This window comes from Phacochoerus africanus, chromosome 6 (assembly GCF_016906955.1).
Source record: "Phacochoerus africanus isolate WHEZ1 chromosome 6, ROS_Pafr_v1, whole genome shotgun sequence".
Lineage (NCBI taxonomy): Eukaryota > Metazoa > Chordata > Mammalia > Artiodactyla > Suidae > Phacochoerus > Phacochoerus africanus.
In genome coordinates, this window is record NC_062549.1 from 82004510 (window position 1) to 82028952 (window position 24443).

Here is a 24443-nt window from a genome sequence, read left to right on the forward strand (position 1 = left end):
TGTGATTCCTTATTGATTTTTCTCTCTGGATGATCTGTCTATTGGTGTAAGTGGGGTGTTACAGTCCCCACTATTATTGAGGAACTCTCGTTTTATGTCTCTATGTCTGTAAACATTTGCCTTATATATTGAGGTGCACCTCTAATGGGTGCATACATATTTACATGGTTATATCTTCTTTTTGGATAATACTTTGATTATTTAGGTGGTATCTTTATCTTTTGATTTTCATTTGCATTAAATACGTTTTTTCATTCTTTGTCAGTCTGTATCTCTCGATCTGCAATGTGTCTCTTGTAGATAGCATATACATGAGTCTTGTTTTTGTATCCATTCAGCCAGTCTGTGTATTTTGGTTGGAGAATTTAATCTGTTTACATTTAAGGTAATTATTAATATGTATGTTCTTATTGCCACTTTGTTAATTTTTTTGAATTTATTTTTGCACGCTTTTCTTCTCCCTCTCCTCTTTTGTTCTCTTGTGATTTGATGACTGTCTTTAGTGTTGTATTTAGATTCCTTTTTCTTTTTCACGTGCGTATCTGTTATAGGTTTTTCAATTATAGTTACTATGAGGTTTAGGTATAGCAATATATACATGTTTGTTTAAAGTTGCTGATCTCTTAATTTCAAATGCATTTCAAATATCTTGCACTTGTATTCTCCTCCTCTCATGGTTATTGTTTTATATCATTTTTGCGAAAAGATAATTTCCTACCTTAATGTATGTTTGTAGTTTTTCTTGTTTATAGCCAGTTTGATTATGGTATGCCCTATTGTATTTTTCTTTGCATTTATCCTCCTTGGATTTTGTCAAATCCGTGGGTTTATGGGTTTCACCAAATTTGAAAACTTTTTAGCAATTCTTGAAATATATATTTTTTTCACTCTTCTTTTGGGGCTCTAGTTACACAGCTGGACATTGTCCCATAATTCATATATTTTTAATTCAATCTTCTTTCTCTCCATGCTTGCTTTATAGTAGATTCTCTTGCAAGTCTTCAGATTTACTGCTTTTCTACAAGAGCTTATCCTATTCATCCTCTCTAATGTGTTTTTAGATCCAGATGTCATTTTCATCTCTAGGAGATCTATTTGGGTCTTCTTAATATCTCTCCTTTTCTGTGCAACATGTCTATGTTTCCTTATGTAATTTGAGCATATAAAACCTATTTATAGTGTCTATTTCAAAATTCTTATGTAATTACATTCATCATTTCTGTCATTACTGGGTTGTGTCTGCTTATTGAGTTTCTCTTGGGGATAGCTCATATTTTCCTATTTCTTGGCATGCCTTGTAGTTTTTATTATATGCTAGATGTTGTGAAACTCACAGTGTTACATGGTATTTTTTTTTATTCCTTTGAAGAATGTTTGACTTTGCTCTGGCACTCAATCAAGTTACATGGGATTAATTTGACCCTTTCACAACTTGCTTATAAGCTTTGATAGGATGGGTACAGAGCATTACTGTGAATTGTTTCATTTACTGCTTTTGGTAGTTCTTTTTCTCAGCCTTGGGTAGTGTCTTCTACACCTACACAGACTCTTAGTCAGAGACTCAAGTGAACTTCTCTGCAGATCCCTGTACCTTACTCTCCTGTGGCTCTCCCAACTTGTCTAGTGTTCTACCCTGCAAATTCTAGCCTCATTGGCCTCCATAGTCTTTGTCTGTTCTTCTCATTGAGATTGTGGGGCTCAGTCGTGTTTCCTCCACCTGTCCTACTCTGGAAGCCTTCAGACAGTAAGATGGGGCAGTCATACAGCTTACCCCATTTGTTTTCTTCATCTCATGGGTCATAGTTCTGTGCTATCATTCAGTGTCTGAAAACACTTAAAATATATATTGTTTCAGGAGTTCCCGTCTCGGCGCAGTGGTTAACAAATCCGACTAGGAACCATGAGGTTGCGGGTTCGGTCCCTGCCATTGCTCAGTGAGTTAACGATCCGGCATTGCCATGAGCTGTGGTGTAGGTTGCAGACGTGGCTCGGATCCTGCGCTGCTGTGGCTCTGGCATAGGCCGGTGGCTACAGCTCCGATTGGACCCCTAGCCTGGGAACCTCCACTTGCCGCGGAAGCGGCCCAAGAAATAGCAAAAAGACAAAACAAAAAAAAAAAGAAAATATATATTGTCTCATATATATTGTTTCTAGATGTGAGAGAATAAATCTGGTCCCTGTTATTCCTCATTGCTGGAACTCATTATGATTTTGATAAGTTTCTTTGGGAGAAACACTTTGCAATTCATGCCTGTAGAACTGTTCATTTGATATTACTCTGTTCAAGGGGAGAGGGCCTTTTGAAAGGAAGATGTACTAGAAGATAATTTCAAATAGTGAATGTGGCAAATGGTAGAGCATTAAATTAAAAGTGGTTGTAGTAGGAATGGAGATAAAGGAACATATCTAAAATAACTTTTTGCAGGAAAAGTGGACAAAAAGTGAAAACTGCTTGGCATGTAGGGTACAGGTAGAGAAGTCAAAGATAATTTTAACATTTTGAGTGTAGTGGAATAGTGGTGCAATTAAAAGAGGAGGATTAAAATATTGCATTCTACTAATTTGTCAATATTATTTTATATATTGCAGGAAATGGTGACAGAAATGTATTCTGGCCCTTGTGTAGCCATGGAGATTCAACAGACTAACCCTACAATGACATTTCGAGAATTCTGTGGACCTGCTGATCCTGTAAGTTATTTAAAATATTAAGCAAGTTGATTTTATCCATTAACTAAATATCTCAACAGGTTTTTGATAATTTTAGTTTGTTCTTTAATAGAAATAATACAAAGTGAATATAATAGGTACAGATTTTTATTCAAAATAGCATTTAACATCATTTATTTCTTAATATAGTATTCCCCCAAACTGAATTTTTATTAGCCTAGTGACAAATAGAATGACAGAAACATTTACTGTGGCATTTTATTTTTTTCTTCTTGCTAAATTGTGTAGGTAAGTAAATTTATTAAGATATATGATAGAAATTATTTGAAGTATTAATTATCCTTTGATATAGGGAGGCCATAAATAAAGCTGTCAATGTGAAGAATATTGATAGAGTGGCTTCATATCATATATGTAAATAAATATGAGAAGTGGAGCTATGTGAAAAGTAATATTCTGCAGTATGGCTTTTAGTTTGCTTCAGGTTTTCACATGGACATTTTGTGGTGAGGGGAACGGAGAGGGAGATGGGGTTGAAAATCCAAAGTAACATTTGAATACATATGCAAAGGCTGCATGCAAATATTATAAGCTGGGTAGAACTATAGGCAGTATTGCTGATTTTAAATGCTAGTTTAAATATAGTTTAAATGTAGTCTCTTTTATTTCACTAGCACTTGTAAACTTTATTGATGAAGAACAGCCAAATCAATTTAATCTAATTCAGACAGCATTTATTGAGTTTCCTTAAATTTAAGATAATAAATTAGAAACACCTATTAAGGAATTAACTTGTATGAAAGTGCTGCTAGTGTAAGCCCTGTAGAGAACAGTACACCTGTTTTAAATGATTGAACAGTGCATATGTAAAGAACGTTCCAAACACAGAGCAACATACTAGTAAGGAGTAAAATATTGTTAGTTTAGGTAAAATGCAGATGTTGAAATGTTGCTTATTAAAGAAGCAATTAATATGACTTGAAGGTTATTAAGGAATCTTTGTTAGAGGAAGAGAGATATAAATATGGATTTTAAAGACATATCAAGGCACAATGAGAATAGGGAAAGTTCTAAAATATGTACAAAGGTAACAATGAAGGAATTTGAAATTTACCACTGTGTACAGCAAGAATATTTACTTGGATTTAATGGGAAGTGCATACTTGGAAACACCAGGAAATATGTTTTCTTAGAGGAAATAAGGTGAGGAATACTGGTAGAGATGAGTGTAGCATATATAGCTTTAAAAGCCAGGATTAAAAATTGTGGATTCTGTATAATTAGAATACTGTATAATAGGAATTCCTTGTATGTAATTTAAGTATAGTAAGTTATTCGTTTGGTGCAGTTAGAGCAAACTAAATTGTAAGGGATAAAAGGCAAAGGCTCTGGAAATGGAAAGGAACAGACCTTCTGATATCAGCAGAAAAAGACTCGGCAGGACCTACTGTATATCTTTTCTGGGAGAAAGAAGTAAAGTAATATGTATAGTTGTAAAAGAATGATTATTGAAATGTGATTTTGATTTAGAGAACATTAAGAGAAAGTGGTGGTAATGTTAGGTGTTTATTTAAAATTAATCATAAGATATTAGGAAGGAATACTTTTTGGGTAGATGAATAAATGGAACTCAATTTTTGCCCTTTAAAATTTTTGATTTTTGTTTGATGGCCAGGGTGGGTTTTTTGGTTCATTTGTTCCTAAAGGTAATTAAATTTGTGGGTGATCACCTGACCAAACAGAGGCGAATTAAAGAGAAAAACTAAGAAAAAAAGGAATGGATTTAAATTCTTTCATTCATTCAATAAATATTTATTGAACTTGTATTGATATTTGTAACTACTAAGATAGAAACTTTAAAGAGCTTATAGTCTGTGAGTGAGCACAGATATATAAGTGGTTAGTTAGTTTGCAAAGCAAGTGCTTTGTTAGATGTTTGTGTTTATAGCACATAGCTTTGGGGATGAATGATGGAGTTAGGAGAGACTTTTTGAAGAACATGACATCTGAAGTGAATTGTGAGGCATGAGTAGAACTTAGGTAAGTGAAGAGGGTGGGAAGTAATATGATTAAAGTTATGAATGGATAAAACAGCATTGCTTTTGGGCTGCAGCAAGCTATTACTGTAGCTAAAGCTAAACGACAGGGCAATGAATGGCAAATGAGGTCATTGGGGAGGAGTTGGGAAGTAAACAGATGAGTAATCATAGAAGGAAGCATCTTGGCAATAAAAAGTTGCTATTCCCCTTTCTTTCTAGATATTCAGTGAGCATTTACGGAGTAAATAGTGTGTACAAGGTTCACTGCCTGGTCCCCTGGCTGGGCCATAATAAAAATGACTAGAACAGGGTACCTTTTCTTAAGGAGCTCATAATCTCTTTCAGGGTCCTAAGTCTTGCATCATTAAGCATGGTTGGAATTACTTTACTATAATTTTTCATTTTAGTTGTTTATGAGCCCTTTATTGAAGCATACAAAGTTGTACCACATGGATTTTAAAATTTGATAATAATTTAACATATAAAATGTTAACAGTGGCTGTCTTTGAGTGAAAGGATTATGATATTAAATTTTATTTGCCTATAGTTTAGAAATTTTCTTTAAAGTATTTATATTACTTTTATAATACAAAAATATTTTAAAATTTATTATAAAACTTTTATTATAAAACTTTTAAATGAAGAGTTGGGGCTGATTTGAAACTGAGTTCTCCCTTGATCCTTAGAATCCTGAATTATAGACTATTTCTAAGTTTAGTTATAAGATTTCAAGCAGGACTGAATGCTTTTGATGGGTATTTTCAAATCAGAAGAAATACCATTTGTAGTTACAGTCAAACTTTAAGGACAATAATAATGTCTCTTTTGGTTTGGTCTCAGACTTTAGTTCATTTTATTCTTCCCCTCTATTCCTCCCTTTTCTCTCACCTTGCTGGTAAACTGATATAGAATGCTTACTACATACCAGTCACTCTACTAGTTGCTACCAGGTTTATTGTAATGATGAAACAGATACAGTTCTTATCTCTGAGGAACTTATGGTCCAGCTCTAGGAGATAGAATTGATAATTAAATAGCAATCTCACTTTAAACTGCCACATGTGCCAATGTATATCTATGCATTGTACTATATTAAAATAATTCAGAAATTTTTTCTTCACTGCTTAGTCATTCCCATATAAAATAAGAGCCCATGTTACAATACATGTCAATATAATTAGTACTTGGAAGAATGCCAGGTACTAATAGCCATACAATTAATATCTGATGAATTAATGAATAGACCAGCTAATTTTTATGCCTACTTAACAACTGGTGCCAATTCATTGTTGAGATGTATTTTATCTACCAAAGTGGGTCCTTTTTTTCTTTATTATTTTCTAAGATGTAAAACTACTTTCTAAGTTGATTCAAACGAAGTTTCGGCCTAACAGTGATCATCAGACCATTTTGTAACTATACAGCTGACCCTCGAAAAATTAGTGGAGGGGCACCAATCTTCCAACTAGTCAAAAATTCTGTATAATTATAGTCAACTCTCCAAATCCATGTTCTGAATCTGCATATTCAACCAACTGCAAGTTGTGTAGTCGAAAAAAAAATCTGCATATTAGTCCACCTGAACACTTCAAAACTTTGTTGTCCAAAGGTCAACCATACATATTGTGTATTGACATTATTTTCATCATTGATAACTGCTATTGGCAGAGATTCTGTCTCTTTATGGTCTTATAGCTGGAAGGAAACACTCATGTATATGAACAGAATTTCTTCCAGTCTCTTCAAAGCGGTCTCCAAAAAGAAGGGGAGACACAAAACAATTCCTTTTGGGGAGGGATATTAGACTTTCCATTTATATTTATTTACAACATAAAATAAGAAAGTAAGTTTTTATAAATTTAATATATAGACTGATAAAAATACATGTAATCTATTAGAAACATATTTCAATATATTTGATAAGAGTGTTTAAAAAATGTTGGTCACTACTGCATGGAATGGTATTTATCACAAGTTTCTTTACAATTAGGGGAGTATTCATTCACCACACAATACCTGCAGAAAATATATTCACTTACGCAGAAAACCTTTTTAAAACCTCTGGAAGAGGTTTTCATTGCATCTGCTGAAGAATTTCACTGTTAAATTGCTTGGCAGTTTTCCTGCTAAGCCATTAGGAAACTGAAATAGTCGCCAAAGAAGTGGTAAATTGTCTGGAAAAACTGCAGAACATGTTTGTTCTTGGACTGGTGACAAGCCAAAATAATTAAACATAAGTATGTCTTATTTAATGAAAAATGTGTTTGTAAAATATTTTATATGAAGGATCTCTTTTAAAAGAATCAGAATTTTTTTGTCAAGTGAATATCTAAACTCATCTGCTTTCATAATTTGAAAAGCTTTACCCCATCATCAGATTGAACGGAGTCATTTTCATACGCAAAATATTAAAGTGGATCTTTACATCCTTTTTTATCTTTTTTGGGGGGGAGGGGCTGTACCCACAGCATATGGAGGTTCCCAGGCTAGGGTTCCAATTGAAGCTACAGCTGCTGGCCTACACCACAACCACAGCAATGCTGGATCTGAGCTGAATCTATGACCTACACCACAGCTCATGGTAATGCCGGATGCTTAACCCACTGAGTGAGGCCAGGGATCCAACCCACAACCCCGTGGTTCCTAGTTGGATTCATTTCTGCTGTGCCACAACAGGAACTCCTGGCTCTTCACATCTTAATGAAGTCTTGCATTCATTTGATTTTTCAGAGGTATATTTTTCCTGTTATCTAGGATTAAAGTAGAAGTATCATAATATTTCAAAAGGTAGTTCTTTTTCATTAATGTGCAGGAAGTTGTTGGAAGAGAAATGCTTGGAAGTTGTTGCTTTTGTCATCTATTGACTTTCTGGTCACCTTTCTTTATTCACTGACAACTTGGAAACCCTGATCATAGTCCTTATTTTTAATCCCAATTCTTACCATAATATCCGTGAAAGCTTTACTCAATGCCTGGCCTCAGAGTTCAACTTCTTGTCAGTTATTTCTCAGTTTTCTCCCATAGACAGACTCAATGCTTTTTTAAAATATTGCAATATAGTTTACTTACATATTATATTAGTTTCAGAGTATTACATAGTGATAGGATGTTTTCATACATTATGAAATTATCATGATGATAAGTTTAGTAACCCTCTGTCCCCATAGAAAGTAATAACATTTTTGACCATATTCCTTATGCTTATATATATTCTTTATGTATCGCTATGATTTATTTATTGCATAGTTAGAGATTTGTACCTATCAATCCTCTTCACCTATTTCAAGCAATCTTCACCCCTCTTGGCAATCACTAGTTTGCTCTGTTTGTATCTGTTCATCTATTTCTATTTTTTTTATTTGTTCCATTTGTTTGTTAGATACCATATATAAGTGAGATCTAATGGTATTTTTCTTTCTCTGCCTGACTTAACTCAATAGCATGATATTCTCTTTATTTATTCATTTTATTGTAAATTGCAAGATTTCTTTTTATGGTTGAGTAATATTCCATTATGTTTTTATATACATATATGTGTATATAAAATCTCATATCTCTATCTACTCACCTATGAATGGACACTTAGGTTGCTTCCACATCTTAGCTATTATAAATAATCCTGCTATGAACATTGAAGTATGTGCATGTTTTCAAATTAGTATTTTTTTTTTGGAGTGTGTGTATATCCAGAAGCAAAATTAGTAGACCGTATGGCAGTTATATTTTTATTCTTTGGAGGAATCACTACACTGTTTCCATATTGACTGTAGCAGTTTACAATCCAACCAGTAGTACCCAGGTGTTCCCATTTCTCTACATCCTCACTAACATTTATTTGTTGTCTTTTAATAATAGCCTCTTTAACAGGTGTGAGGTGATAACCTCATTGTAGTTTTGTGTTTCCCTGATGATTAATGATATTGAGCATCTTTTCATGTGTCTGTTGTCCATTTGTATGTCTTCTAAGAAAAAGTGTATATTTAGGGCTTCTGCCCCTTTTTTAAAATTGTAGTTGTTTGTTTTTTGGTTGTTGAATTGTATGAGTTCTTTATATATTTTAGCTATTAACCCACTAGATACATCATTGCAAATATCTTTGCCTGTTTAATAGGCTGCCTTTTAATTTTGTTGATGGTTTCCTTTGCTGTGAAAAAGCTTTTATTTTTAGTTTGGTGTAGTCCCACTTGTTTATCTTTGCTTTTGCTGTTAGATTCCCAAAAAAACCATTGCCAAGACCAGTGGCAAGGAACTTATCACCTGTGTTTTCTTCTAGGAGTTTTTATGGATTAGGTCTTTAATTCATTTTGTGTATGGTGTAAGATAGTGTCCAGTTTCATTCTTTTGCATGTGGATGTCCACTTTTTCCAACACTATTTATTGAACAAATAACTGTTTTTTCCCTGTTGTATATTCTTGGTTCCTTTGTCAAAAATTAATTGACCTTATATGAATGGATTTATTTCTGGGGTCTCTATTCTGCTCCATTGATCTGTGTGTCTGTTCTTATGCCCCTACCATGCTGTTTTGGTTACTTATAGCTTAGTACTATAGTTTTAAATCAGGAAATATGGTGCCACCAGCTTTGTTCTTGTTTCTCAAAATTACTTTGGCTATCTGGGGTCTTCTGTGTTTCCATACAAATTTTAAGATTGTTTTATTTCTATGAAAAGTGCTATTGGGATTTTGATAGGGATTGCATTGAATCTGTAGGTTGCTTTGGGTAGTACGAACATTTAAACAATATTTTTCTAACCTAAGATTATGGTATATATTTCCCTTTTTTGTCATTTTCAGTTTCTTTCATGAGTGTCTTATAGTTTTCTGAGTACAGGTATTTTACCTCCTTGGTTAGCTTCATTCCAAGGTATTACACTATTTTTGATGTGATTTTAAGTATGATTGTTTTCTTAATTTCTCTTTCTGTCAGTTCACTATTAGTGTATAGAAACTGAACAGGTTTCTGTATGTTTATTTTTTTTATTCCTGCAGCTTTACTAAATTCAGTTATTTATTTTACTAGGTTTTTTTTTTTGTTTTTAGGATTTTCTGTGTATAGTATCATGTTATCTGCAAAGAGTGGTAGTTTTAATTCTTTCTTTCTAATTTATAGTTACTTTTATTTCTTGTCTGATTGCTGTGACTAGGATTTCCAGTACTCTCAGTTAAAGTAGTGAGAGTGGGCATCCATGTTTTGTTCATAATATTAGAAAAAAATGCTTTTAGCTTTTCACCATTGGATATGGTATTGGCTGTAGGTTCATCACATGTGACATTTATTATATCGAGGTATGCATCCTCTATACCCACTTTGTTGAGTTTTCATTATAAAAGGATGTTGAATCTTGTCAGAAACTTTTTTTGTATTTATTTAAATGTTTTATGATTTTTATTCGTCTGTTTATGTGATGGATACCATTGATTTGCATCTTCTTATTATTATTTTTTCGTCTTTTTGCTATTTCTTGGGCTGCGCCCATGGCATATGGAGGTTCCCAGGCTAGGGGTCGAATTGGAGCTGTAGCTGCCAGCCTACGCCAGAGCCACAGCAATGCGGGATCCAAGCCACGTCTGCAACCTACACCACAGCTCATGGCAATGCCAGATCCTTAACCCACTGAACAAGGCCAGGGATCGAACCTGCAACCTCATGATTCCTAGTCAGATTCGTTAACCAATGAGCCACACCGGGAACTCCAATTTGCAGATTATTGAACCATTCTTGCACCCCTGGGATAAATTCCACTTGATCAATGTGTATGAGCCTTTTAATATATTGTTGAATTTGGTTTACTAATATTTTGTTGTGGGATGAGTTTGGAATCATTCCTTCCTATCTTTCAGTTTTTTGGAAGAGTTTAAGAAGAACTTCTTAAACTGAGTTTAAGAAGAATTCTTCTTTAAATATTTGGTAGATTTCACCAAACCATCTGGTCCTAGGATTTTCTTCATTGAAAGATTTTACTGAATCAGTGTCTTCCTCATTGTGGTCTATTTAGATTTCCTATTTCTTGGTAGGTTTTTTTTTTTGTTTGTTTGTTTTCTTTTTAGAGTCATACCCACGGCGTGTGGAGGTTGCCAGGCTAGGGGTCTAATCGGAGCTACAGCTGCCAGCCTACCCCACAGCCACAGCAATGCAGGATCTGAGCCGTGTCTGTGACCTACACCACAGCTCATAGCAACATCAGATCCTTGACCCACTGAGAGTGGCCAGGGGTCGAACCCACAACCTCATGGTTCCTAGTCAGATTTGTTTCCTCTGCACCACGACGGGGACTCCCGTTCTTGGTAGGTTGTATATTTCTAAGAATTTATCCAACACTTCTAGGTTATCCAGTTTGTTGGTATATGATTTTGTAATAGTTTCCTATGAGTTTTTATGTTTCTGTGGTGTCAGGTGTAATATATCCTCTTTAATTTCTAATTTTGAGTGTTCTCTTATTTTTTTCTTTGTAGTCTAACTAAAGGTTTGTCAATTTTGTTTATCATTTCAAAAAACAGCTTTTGGCTTCATCTTTTCTGTACTTGTGGTCTCTAATTCATTTATTCCTGCTCTGGCCTTTGTTATTTTCTTCCTTCTGCTAACTTTGCATTTGCTTAGTTTCCTTAAGCAGTAGAACTTAGCTCATTTGAGATATTTCTTGTTTCTTAATATAGGCACTTATCTGTATGAATTTCCCTTTTTGCTCTGCCTTTGCTGCATCTTATACTTTTTTTGTATGCAATTATTTAACAATGATTTATTGAACTTGTAAGTTATACCAGACCCTGCACTAGAGAACCAGTATATGGGGTGGGGCGAGGTGCGTCTGGGCAAGAAACTTCTTCCTGGTGTCTGAGGGAGAGATAATTACTTATAAAAGTAGGATGCAAAGTGCCGAGTGCACAGACCAAGGCATACAGTATAATAAAAGACATGAACCTCCCCATGAATAGAGGTGAAGGGAGGGAGTCAGAGAAATATATGTCACCTAAGGCAAGTCTCAAACACTTTCCAGACTTTCCCCATAAGTTTTAATATGTATTTCCATATTCTTTTATTTCAAGATATTTTTCATTTTCCCTTTGATCTCTTCTTTGCCCCATTGGTTGTTCAGGAGTGTTTAATTTTTGGTGTTTATGGATTTTCCAGCTTCCTCCTGTTATTGATTTCTGGTTTTACACTAGTGTATTCAGAAAAGATACTTGGGGAGTGCCCATCATGGTGCAGCGGAAACAAATCCGACTAAGAACCATGAGGCTGCGGGTTTAATCCCTGGACTCTCTCAGTGGGTCAAGGATCTGGCGTTGCTGTGAACTGTGGTGTAGGTTGCAGATGCAGGTCAGATCTGGCATTGCTGTGGCTGTGGCATAGGCTGGCAGCAACAGCTCCGATTAGACCCCTAGCCTGGGAACCTCCATATGCCATGGGTGTGGCCCTAAAGTGAAAAAAAAAAAAGACAAAAAAAGACACTTAGTGTGATTTCAACTTTCTTTAATTTACTAAGGCCTGTTTTGTGACCTATTATATGATATATCCTGGATAAAGTCCTCTGTGTGTTGAAAAGAATGTGTATTCTGCTTCTTTTGTACGGAATGTTCATAGGTTCATTTGGTCTAAAGTATAGTTCAACTCCAACATTTCATTGTTAACTTACTCTCTGATAAATCCATTGTTGAAAGTATTGAAGTCCCCTACTATTATTATATTGTTGTCTCTTTCTCCCTTCAGATTGGTTGGTATTTGTTTAATATATTTACATGTTTTGATGTTAGATATGTGTGTATATAAAACGTTGATATTAGTTGTATGTATATATATATATTTTGTACATATATATATATATTTCTGATTGTTATACCCCCTTGATGAATGAACTCCTTTATAATTATATAATCTTTGTTTTTGCTAGTTTGGGGCTTAAAATCAATTTTTTACTGAATAAATATTGCTAGCACTGCTTTCTTTCATTTTCAGTTGCATGAGATTATTTTCCATCCCTTCACTCTGAGCCTATGTATATCCTTAAAGCTGAAACGAATCTCTTGTAGGAAGAATATGGTCCAGTCTTTTTTTTTTTTTTTTTTTAAATACATCCAGATTCTCTATGCCTTTTGAGGATGCAGTTCATATGTAGAGAGAATAATTATTGATAGGTGAGGACTTACAAATGCCATCATACTGTTTTCTGACTGTTTTTTTCAGTCCTGTGTTCCTTTCTCCTCCCTTTTGATGCTTTATCTGTGTATTGATGATTTTTCCATAGTGGTATACTTTGATTCCCTGCCCTTTATTTTTTGATTGTCTATCACTAGTTTTTGCTTTTTGATTACTATAAGCATTACATAAACATTTTAACGATATGACAGTCTGTTTTATGGTAGTAACAATTTAACTTTGATTGCATATGAAATCTCTACCCTTTGACTCTCCCCTTTTTTATTTTTGATATCATAGGTTACTTTTTTGTATTATGTATATTTTACCAAATTATTATAGTTATTTTTAATACTCTTATTCATTAACATTTGTACTAGAGTTAAGTGGTTAATATGCCACCATATTCCAGTATTAGAGCATTCAGAAGCTGACTCTACATTTACCTTTACCCATGTGTTGTATATTTTCATACTACTCCTTAGCATCCTTTCATTTCAGCCTCAAGAACTTAAAGTATTTCTTGCAAGGCAAGTCTCAAAGTTATGAATTCCCTCAGCTTTTGTTTGTCTGGGGGAGTTCTTAATCTCTCTTTTATTTCTGAATAACAAATTTGCTAGATGGCATATTTTTGGTTGAGAGTTTTTTTTTTTCTTTTAGCATTTTGAATATATCATCTCCCTCTCTCCTGACCTAAAAGATTTCTGTAGAGAAATTCATTAATAGCTTTATGGAGGTCCCTTGCAAGTTACAATCTTTTTTTACTGTTACTGCTTTTACATTTCTTTTTGTCTATGATTTTTGAGTTTTATTATAATATCTCTTGGTCAGGATATGTTTAGGTTTCACTTATTTGGTGACCTATGAGCTTCACAAACTTGAATATCCAAATCTCTTTGTAGATTTGAGAAATTCGCAGCCATCCTTTCTGAGATTCCAATAATTTGCACATTATTTCTTTTGATGTTGTAGGTCATGTAGGTTTTCTTCACTCTTTGGATTCTTTTTTGTTCTCCTCTGAATGGATCATTTCCTAGTTCCTATCTTCTAACTCAAAGATTCTTCTGCTTGTTTCATTCTGAGAGTGATGATCTCTAGTGCATTTTCCTTTACATTAATTGTATTCTTCAGCTCCATATTTTCTGGTCTGTTCTTTGTTTAGTGGTTTTTTTTTTTTTTTTGGCTGTTCCCGTGGCATGTGGAAGTTCCCAGTTGAGAAGTGAAACCTGAGCCACAGCAGTGACCACACTGGATGCCTAACTGCTAGGGCACCAGAGAACTCCTTGTGTTCGTAATTTTGTTGAGTTGACTTCCTGTGTTTTATTATAGCTCATCAAGTTTCCTTAAAACGAGTATTCTGAATTCTTTATCAGGTAAATAGCAGATCTCTCTGTCTTTGGGACTGGCTATTTGGTTACGAGAACATTGTGATCCTTTGGTTATGTCATGTTTTATTGATTATTTTCATATGTCTTCAGGTTTTGTGTTGCTGTCTTCACAATTGAAGTAAGTCATCTCTTCTTTACTAACTGCCCTTTGGACAAGAATATCTTCCATCAGTTTTGTTAGGGATTCTAGGCTTCCTTGAAACTTGTATGGATAACACCTGCTTCTTGCCCTCTCTTTTGGCAGAATTCTTAAATTTGTATTTCTTCTCTTGATACTGAAATGCACCAGGCTGGATGCCAAAAGCTTGCCTTTTGCTTTTTCAAGGATTATGCTAATGCTTAAGTTTGTGATTTCTCCCTGGCTCATAGATTTTTATTGGCTCACTAACCATCTGCTTGAAATGCTCTCATTGCTGCTGTTGGGAGTACACAAGGGAGTACCTAAGGAGGTGTTTGTGGGTGAGGCACATGTGAGCCCTGGTTGTGCCCCTGTGCTGGTTGGTGGGACCCTCAGGTGAGACATACTCAGCAGCTCATGGACAGGTTTCTTAATGGAATTTGTGACAGAGTTTTTAGGATCCATATCCTTCTAGTGCTCCTATATGCTGCTTTCCCAGTTGTTCCCACCCTCTCATTATACAGCTCACAGTTCAGTACTTTGAATGGGGTAAGAGAGAAATGGGATTCTTTGGTACCTTCTTGCACTGCTAGGGGAGCTGGGTGCTCACTCACAGACTTTCACTCTCCCCTCCTGAGTAGAAATCACAGGCTGAGACTATCTCTTTTGGCCCTGAGTGTGTTGCTTTGGGGGGAGGAGTGATCCAGGTAAAATCAAACTATTCATCTTACTCATTCCAATGCGTCCAACTTGTACTGTTTGACTCCACCTGTGTCCTAGAACTTCTCTGCTGGAGACCTAGACTTCCACAAAGGTGCTCTCATCTGTGGGTGATTATCTAAGATAGCTTTTTCCAGGGGCTTATGATCTGTGGCTAAGAGGGGACGAGAGCTGGTGTAGATTTGCAAGGGCAATGTCCAAAGCTAGGTCCAGTGCATAGATGGTTGAGACTCTTCCCAGCTTCCTTGACATTGGGTGCCAGAGTCAACAGCTCTCAGCAAAGGCACTTTTTCAGGTTGAATGCCAAATTGTTTTTGATGGAGAGACATGATGAGGGAAGGTCTTATTCAGCCTGTTGCTAACTGACTTCACTTCCCTCTGAACATTCTTATGTATACTTTTTTATATCTCTGATTGTTTCCTTAGAAGATATTCCCAGACATGGAATTTCTGAAACAAAGGGTATCGTTATCCTAAGACTTGGTATGCATTATTAAACTATTTTCCAGAAAGTTTATTCCAATTTACATTCCTGCCAGCAATGTATATGAGTATATAGTTATAAATATTGAAGATCATTATGGTGAAATATTTCTAATTTAAAAGGTGAAATGGTGATTTCATTGTTTTAGTATTAATTATAAAGGTGAACTTTCTTCATATTTCTTATTATTTATATCTGATAAATTGTCTTATATCTTATCAGTTCTCTACTGTGTTCTATGTGCTCTTTATATAAAAAGTTGTATTTCAAGTATATTCTAAGTTTAATTTTTAATTAATTTACTTTGTTAGGGAAGACTTTAATATACAGTCAAATGTTATTTGTTAAGTTAAATTAATCAGTTTATCAATTCTTTTGCCAATACACATAACTTTAATTACTGTTTGGCTTTAAGTTTTCCACAGTTTGACTGTTAGTGCCTACTTGTCATTTTCTGAGATTCTAATAGATTTAGATTGTTCTTCCTTTTTTTTTTTATTGCACCTGCAGCATTGGGAAGTTCTCAGGCCAGGAAGTGAATTTGAGCTACAGCTGTGATCCACACCACAGCCACAACAATGCTGGATTCTTAACCCACTGTTCTGGGCCAGGGATCGAACCCACGCAGCCACAAAGACAATTCCAGATCCCCAACCAGCTGTGCCACAGCAGGAACTCCTAGATTGCTCTTTTTGATGAAATTGGAAAATTTTCAGCTAATATTTCTTCAAATATTTAGCCTTCCTATTCTCTCCTTTCCTTATTCAGTTCCAATTATATCTGTCTTCGAACATTTGTTGTTATTTAAGAAAGGTGGTGTTTGATGATTTGATACAACTCGTTGAGGCTCTGTACATTAAAAAAAATTTTTTTTTCGCTTTGTGCTTCAGTTTAGGTGATTTATTTTTATCTGTCTTTGAATTTACAGATCTCATTAAGATTTTGATTTCAGATATAGTGATTTTTAGTTCTAAGATTGGATTTGGTTCATTTTTACAGATGACATAATTTTCCTTAAATTTCCTATCTTTCCACACACTATATCCATCTTTTTCTGTGACTTCTGTATTATATTTATCATAACTATTTTAAAGTCCTTGGCTGCTAATTCCAGCTTCTGTTTTGTTTGTGAGTCTGTTGACCTAGGGCAGTTTTTCTCTTGACTATAGATTACATACTGCTTTGGCAGTCTAGTATTTTGGGGTTATATACTGGAATATTTGTAAGATATGTTGCATGAACTGTGAATTATGTTATCTTCTTGTGAAGAGTGTTGGATTGTTCTTGCAGATAGTTAAATAACTTGTTTTGGGTTTTGTCAGAGTGCGTCTGTTTTGTCATTTCCCTTCGTCCCAGAGGGTTTTCCTAATTCTTTGCATGGAGTTTTTTCTTAAGGCATAGCCCTTTGAGATTTCAATTGAAAACTCAATCCAAGGTGTTTTTCAAGACTTCTACTTTGACAGATTCAAAATCCACATTCTTTCTTGCAGTGAATATCTGTTGTGCAGTGCTTAGTTCTTTCAGCCTTCTGACTGTTTTTCTCCTGGCCTCTTTGGAATCTTGCCCCACACATGCATGGTAGAGCTCAATCAAGAATTTGAGGGGAATTTATTTACAAATTGTTTTGCCTTCCTCCTGTTAGGATTTTACCTGATTTATCATCTGTACCAAACCACATTTTATTATTCCTCAGGTCAGTAATTTCTGCCTCTCACATTGACTGGCAAGTATCCTCATGGAAAAAGATATATATTGATACCAGTATATCTACATACACACACACACACACACACACACACACATAAAATGTGAATCTCAGTGGGGTTCCTTTCTTTCAAGAATTGAATTCTTTGATTCATTGGTGTGTGTGTGTGTGTGTGTGTGTGTAAAATCACCCAAAATTGAGACAACAATTTTTAGTTATCTGTATATTTGTTCAGTATAAAGAAATTCTACATGACTAGAAGTCAGAACTCCCTCCATTATCTTCTGTAACAACTGTTCTTTCCTTCTTCTCCTCTTCTTTCTGACTCATCTATCTTAGTCCCCTTGGCTACACTCTTATCTGTTTTTTAAGTGAGCTGTGTGTTCTAAAGAACCTCATCCTTTTATCTCTTAAGTCTGTGATCTCTCCCTGGGTGATAATATCAATATTAATATGTACATTTTCTAGCAATTAACATGTTGATGACTCCAAATTTATAACTCCAGCCCAGCCCTTTCTCCTACATTCCATGTGCTTCTAAAAGTCTTTGTTTCATGTGCATTTCTCCCTCCTCTCACAGTCTCCTATCATGAATGCCACTAATATCATTCTACCTGGAAGCTGAGGAATCAGCTTAAACTCTCTTTTCTCCTTTATCCCAACATATTTGTGTCCCTGTCATATAACATATACCCTTTGTATAAGTATCTTCATCCTCAGTGGTACTAAGTTTATTGCTTATCCTCATTTTCTGTTGGCTCTTAAATTTTCTCCATTTTGTAGTCTTATTCTTTGTATGCACCTTTGACATTCTTGATGCAACACTCTTTCTAAAATATAAATAATTATTACTTCTAAGCTTAAAGCCCTGCAGTGGCTCCTTACTGCTTACAGTTAATGTTCATCTTTCAAAGGAAAGGATGCAAAGTCTTCTATGATACAGCCCTTACCACTTTCAGTATCCTTTCTTGCTGCATTTTTTCTTCTCCTCTGTCTTCCACATTTGTGTTCTAAGTCTCACTGGAAGTATGAAAGAAATAGATTATATTCCTTGCCTCCTTCCTCAGTTCTCCACAGTCTCAGAATCTTGGGCTTAGGCTTCCTTGTTTTCTTACCACAAGAGTTTCACACTGAGATGCAAATTACTACTCAGAAGAAATATGTTATGACTTCCTAGGGTTTTTTCCTTTTCTTTTTTTCTTTTTAAACAGAATGCATTATTTTTATCTTAAAAGAAATACAATTCCAGTTTAGAGTTTAGGTCCCAGGAAGGTAGCTGAGGAAAGAGAAGCTGACTTAAGGGACTTAATAATTACTTTTCAATCATTTGTCCTTCCATGAATAATTGAATGCATACTGTATGCCAGGCATTATTCTAGGTACTAGGGATATTCCATTGAACAAAACAAATGTGGGGGGTGTGTGTATGAAACAGAGCTCACATAGCCTCCTCGCAGAGCACCAACATTACATTTTAATTGAAAACAGATAATAAAAAAATAAAAAAGAGGAGTTCCCGTCGTGGCGCAGTGGTTAACAAATCCGACTAGGAACCATGATGTTGCTGGTTCGGTCCCTGCTCAGTGGGTTAACGATCAGGATTTGCCGTGAGCTGTGGTGTAGGTTGCAGACGCGGCTCGGATCCCGCGTTGCTGTGGCTCTGGCGTAGGCCGGCGGCTACAGCTCCAATTCGACCCCTAGCCTGGGAACCTTCGATAATCGAGTATTTTACTGATATTGGAAAATATAAAAACAACTAAAATACATTTTCAGAAAAGTATTAAGTGGCTTAAATGCATTTTTAAAATAGGAACATTGAAAGTATTCCAAGTATAATAGGAATGTAGAGTAGTATGCAAAAATACTATGCAAAACTAATTGACTTACTTTGAAGTAATTTGTATGTAATAATTTATAATATCTATTAAGTGATTCAGCATTGAAAAATAATCCTGTTGTGAACTACCATGTTTTTAATGAAGAGCTATTTCTTGAACAGAAAAACAACAAAACAGAAACCACTTATGCCAATGCTGTCTACCAGCTAGAGTGTCTAGCACTGTCCTTTTTCGCCTAGGACTCTCCTAGGTTTAGTACCAAAAGAGCAGAGTTCTGATAAATCTCTTAACTCCAGGAAAACCAAGATGGTAGATCACTCCAAAAAATTTACCATATTATTGTGTGATATCTCCCCAAACCACTCTGTAACTAAGGTTTAACTATTCATATCCATTTAAAAAAAATTTTAAATGGATGTTTTATTAAGGTATAAAAATTCAGAACAACAGTTAACCTGCTTCCACCCACCTCCAGAGATGGTTAGTTAACTTTAATTTTAAAGCCAAAAATTGGTGAGTTTTTGAAATCAGCTTAATTTATGTTATCCTTTTGCTAGAATTTGTTTACAAGTAGTGATATTAAATAGAGGCCCATTTCCTAAAACAACAAAGAGTATTGAAAGCTAAAGTGTAGAGTTTGGAACTGAAATGCATATAAATACTTAAATGTTATGAGTTATGAAAATCTTTCATGAAGGATGAGAACCAAAACGATAGATAAATAAGGGAAAATAGTCTCAGATCATCTTCCTGAGCTTCCTTACATCAAGTTTCTATAGCTTCTTCATAGTTGAAGATAGAAAGTAGAACATGTTTCAGAATGTGGGATTCACAGTAAATATCCTATTCATTTTACCTGTCAATCTTTAATTCATAAGTTCAAGCGTTTACTGAAGACTTGTCATGAACATTGTCATGCTTATCTCTTGCGGATTCAAAGATGTATTCTACACAGTCTGGACCCTCAAGGAGCTCTCAGTCTAAAGGGAGGACCAGACAGACTTCAATCAGATATGATAATAAGCCTATCTTAAAGAAAAGCACAGGATGCTGAGGAAATACATAGAAAGAACATACAACTCAGCCAATGTTGGGTAGAGAGGAAGTGAGGTGGGGGCCAGGGAAGAGGCTATTCAGGAAAGACTTACCTGAGGAAATGATGCCTGGGGCTATAATTTGAAGACAGTAATTACCTAGGCAAAGAAGAGATCCTGTTTATCACAGTAGGGTGAGAGGGCATGGTTTGAGCTGGCTTCTAATGGGAGATCAAATCTCTCCCATCTGCCTTAAATATTATTTCCCTCAGGAAACTCTGGATCTTGTGTGAGAAACTACACTTGTTCTTTTTTACTGTCTTTGAAATCTTGCCTTTATTTTATACATAGAATGCATCTCAAATTGAACTAGCCACATATTAAGTACTTAATAGCCATATGTGACTAGTGGCTACCATCTTGGGAAGTGCAGATCAAGGCTGTTCCAGGAGACCTTACTTATGAATATAGAGCCTTCTCCCATAGTCTGAGATTACTGGAACTGTTACACTGGGTAAACAATACAAATGATAAAGTATTATTATGTACAGTTTTAAACCTTTGTGTGTATGTTTCTCTCAGGTATTTTAGGATTAACTAAGGTCTTGGGTAGGAGTTGTCGCTGGCTAGAATATCATTAATCTGTTTTACCCTGAGTTATGACTGCATGCTTCATTGTACCATGCAGTAAGGGGTAGGCAAGAACCAGTTTAGAAAAGGCTTTATAAATTATACTAAAGGGTTGGGTTTCATTCCAAAGGCTGAGGGGTGAGAAGTGAGGAGGAGTTAATGAGTTTTCATCAGGGCAATTCTGCGATCATTTTTGCATTAGGTAAGTTAATATTAGTAGTGTGGAAGACCTGTTATAGGGCAGCTTGCTTAGAGGCAAAGAGAAGGTCCTTGTTGAGTGGAAATAAATAGACTGCAGGTATTTCTCTAACAAAGATGGGTTTATTCAGTATCAGTACAGAATTGTAATTTGGAGTTTGTAACCATGGTGAACCATGTGCAAGTCCCCACTTGGCAAGGAAAGATAACACTTTTATAAGGAGGAGAAGGACAGTGGGAGGGCTTTAGTAAACAGAGTCTATGGCTTTTCATTAAACTCAGTGCTTTTCAGTAGTCTCTTCCTTGTGGCCTCTGCTTTCTTCACAGGGCACGAGAGCTCCCTCTTCTGGTCTCCAAATTCTGTTTAATTGAGTTACCATTTATTTTATTTTTATTTTACATCCTATAACAATGTGGATAAAAAGTGATGAAAGACTAAACTAAGGCAGTGGCAGGGCAGGTAGAGAAGAGAGGGCAGGTTAAAAAGATGTTAAAGAAGGCTATAGAATCCACAGTGCTTGGTGATTCATTGACCGTAGTATAATAAGTATCAAGGATGACTGCTAGCTTTTAAAGGAAATTTATCTTAGGCTATTTCAATAATAAGTAATAATTAGTATCATTAATTAAACTAAGAATACATGAGGAGAACCCAATTTGAGTGAAAAATGTTGAATTTCATTTTGGTAATACTGACCTTGGAGTAAAGAGGGTAAAGTTTTGAAAGTATCCAACTTATCCAATGAAAGATTTGGAGAAAACATAGTATATTCAATTTATTTGTAGTATCAATTATTATTTAAGATGCTTTGGAATGTGCATTGGAATAGTAACTGCTTCTTTCAAGCAGTTTTCTGTGGGGACGGGAAAGGCAACAAATAAACCAGACATTTAAAAAGGATGAATTGCTAAGATAGTCACCATATGGCACTCAGAGAATATTGACCCCTAAGGGCTTAGAACTACTCTTTCAGTGAACTTCTAGTAAAGGGGCAGAAAGCAATGGCAGTGCTAGAGGTGAGACTGAATCATTTTAACATGGTTTTCTCCTTTCTGTTAAAAGGTTATTTAGTGTCCATATTGTATCATGTAGGATACAATACATGATATCAATACGCGATATCATTTTCCCTCTTGTAGCCGAGTCAAAGACAGAAAGAAGGAAAATCATTTCAGCCTTGTGTTTGGGGTGCTATCTAGTGTCTCCTTGCCTGCAAGTTCGAGGTATGTGAAGGCTGCCAAGGGGCCACAGTTAATAAAGGGCTTCAGTAGAGGAAGGGGCCTCCTCTTAGCCCTGAACACAGGCTGTGGGAACTGCTTCTGGCTATAGATGTGTTGGCCAGCACAGTAGCCACCAACTAGCCACATGTGGCTATTTACATTTAAATGAATTATAATTAAATACAATTTAAAAATTGAATTCCTCAGTTATACTGCCACATTTCAAGTGCTTAATACCACGTGTGGCTAAGAGTTAGTCAGCATATCCAATGGCTTACACTATAGAACATTTCTTTTGTAATGGAAAGTTCTGTTAGACTGCACTGGTATAAAGAACTTGCTTTGTTTCTGTATGTCTAAGTGTCTTTAAAATCTAAGGAATTACCTACTTTATCTTTTTGGCCTTGTAGGGTTTTATGCTAGATCCTATGGTTTTTATAAATAATATAATTATTTTTAGCTTTTTATCATGTGTATGTTTTCACCTTACTGTGGCCTATTTATATTATTTCATAACTTAGCCTTTATATTTAAAGTTTTTAATCCCTTTTCATGTCTTTTATATCATTTTTGTTCCCATTTCCCTTTAGTAGTTTGAAGGTCTTATAAGTTACCTGTGATTGATCCTCCATTTCTTTCTTTGCTGATTCACCTAAGTGAATGGAAAGACTCAGAGAATAAAATTCTTTCTTGGGAACAGGAATACTACATGTACTGGCAGGCTCCCTTAGTAACTAGAAGTATTTTTTCTTTATACCGTCTATCAGTCTAGTTCCTTTGTTAGAAGATCTGAAATCTGTTAGTTTTGGTGTATTTAAAATCTTTAAGTGAGGAAGCCATTTAAACAGATTTGACATTCTAAAGGGGGCAGATAGTGATAGATACTATCCACTGTTTACTAAGCATTTGTATTTGCCAATTCCTGTGCTAAAAGCCCTTTAGTCATTTAATTCTCCCAGCAATCCTGTGAGATAATTATGGTTTATTCCAATGTACATATGAGGAAACCGAGGTCTTGAGAGAATGTCAGTGTGTGACCTAATCTCACCCAGTTAAGTGACAGACTTGAACTCACAGATTTGAACTCTTAATTCTAAAGCCTACGATAGTAAATAGGAAGTTCCTTTTAGCAAAGGGCCCACAAAAATAATATCTCTGATTCAGTACTGGCAAGAAACCCTTTGTCATTGAATCTTCTCATATGTTTTTATGAATCTAGTTGCATTAGAGGATCCATAGCCAGGTTTTTGAAATTTTGATAAATCAAATTGGCCTCCCAACTGCTGATAATCCTAATCAGTATTAAATCACACTGGATTTTGAGTATTTGTTACCTTTAATTATTTATATGGATCTTTAAACAAACAAAATTATCTCTGGCAAATGGCTGAGTATTCTTTCTGAGATACAGTCAACATGATATGTGAGAAGCCTCTAGGCCAAGTGTATGGTCCCTGGATTGGGATGCTCCTACACAAAGGCCCATATAAATGTAAATACACACACACATACACGCATATACACATATATACACACAAACATGCATATACACACATACAGACACATATATATACACAATACACACACACACATACTGGTTGTCCTTTCTGCCTAGAATTCTGGTCCTCCAGAGACCCACATGTCTTAACTCCCTCACCTTCTTGAAGTATCTACTCAAATGTAACCTTCTCAAGAGACTTACTCTGATCATCCTGTTTAACTATAATATGCTTCTCCCATTTAATTTCCTCATCTCCTTCCAATAATTGATTGACAATGTGATGATAATTATGATGATGATGATTACTAATATTGGTAATGAGCACCAAGGTCCTTACGTAGATATCTTAGGACACTGGTCAGTATTGTATTCTCTTTGGGCTTATGCCTCAGCCTACCTTTAGAACTAACTTTTTCCTTACTTCCCAGTTGTGCGCCTACTTTCTAAAGCTCAAAGTACTAGGCTAGTATTCTCAACCTTGGAAAAAAAAAATGAGTCATCTCTTTCTTTGTTCCAGTTTGGCATTAATCCTATCACTTCTTCTTTATACAATGTAATACCAGTCCTGTGTGTTAACATGTTCCAGGAGAATGGAAGACTTATTACTTTCTCTTCAAATAAAGTAATCCTATGAAGCAAGCCTTATCTAGTGCCCAGTGGTCTTCTTTCTCAGTCAAAGGCTCTCTGATGTTGTTAAGATAATTTAACTTGGGCCTATTATCATTTTTTGAAATGGCAAAAATTCAAAATATTGGGGTTTTTC

At 35.3% G+C, this 24443-nt stretch overlaps 1 protein-coding gene across 1 annotated transcript in view; it reads left to right on the top strand.

Annotated features, from left to right (window-relative positions):
* NME7 (NME/NM23 family member 7) overlaps nucleotides 1–24443 on the top strand; it is a 262781-nt gene that overhangs the window by 126461 nt on the left and 111877 nt on the right. The window contains 1 exon segment of the mRNA XM_047783988.1: nucleotides 2590–2691. Coding sequence (XP_047639944.1) covers nucleotides 2590–2691 — 102 coding nt within the window.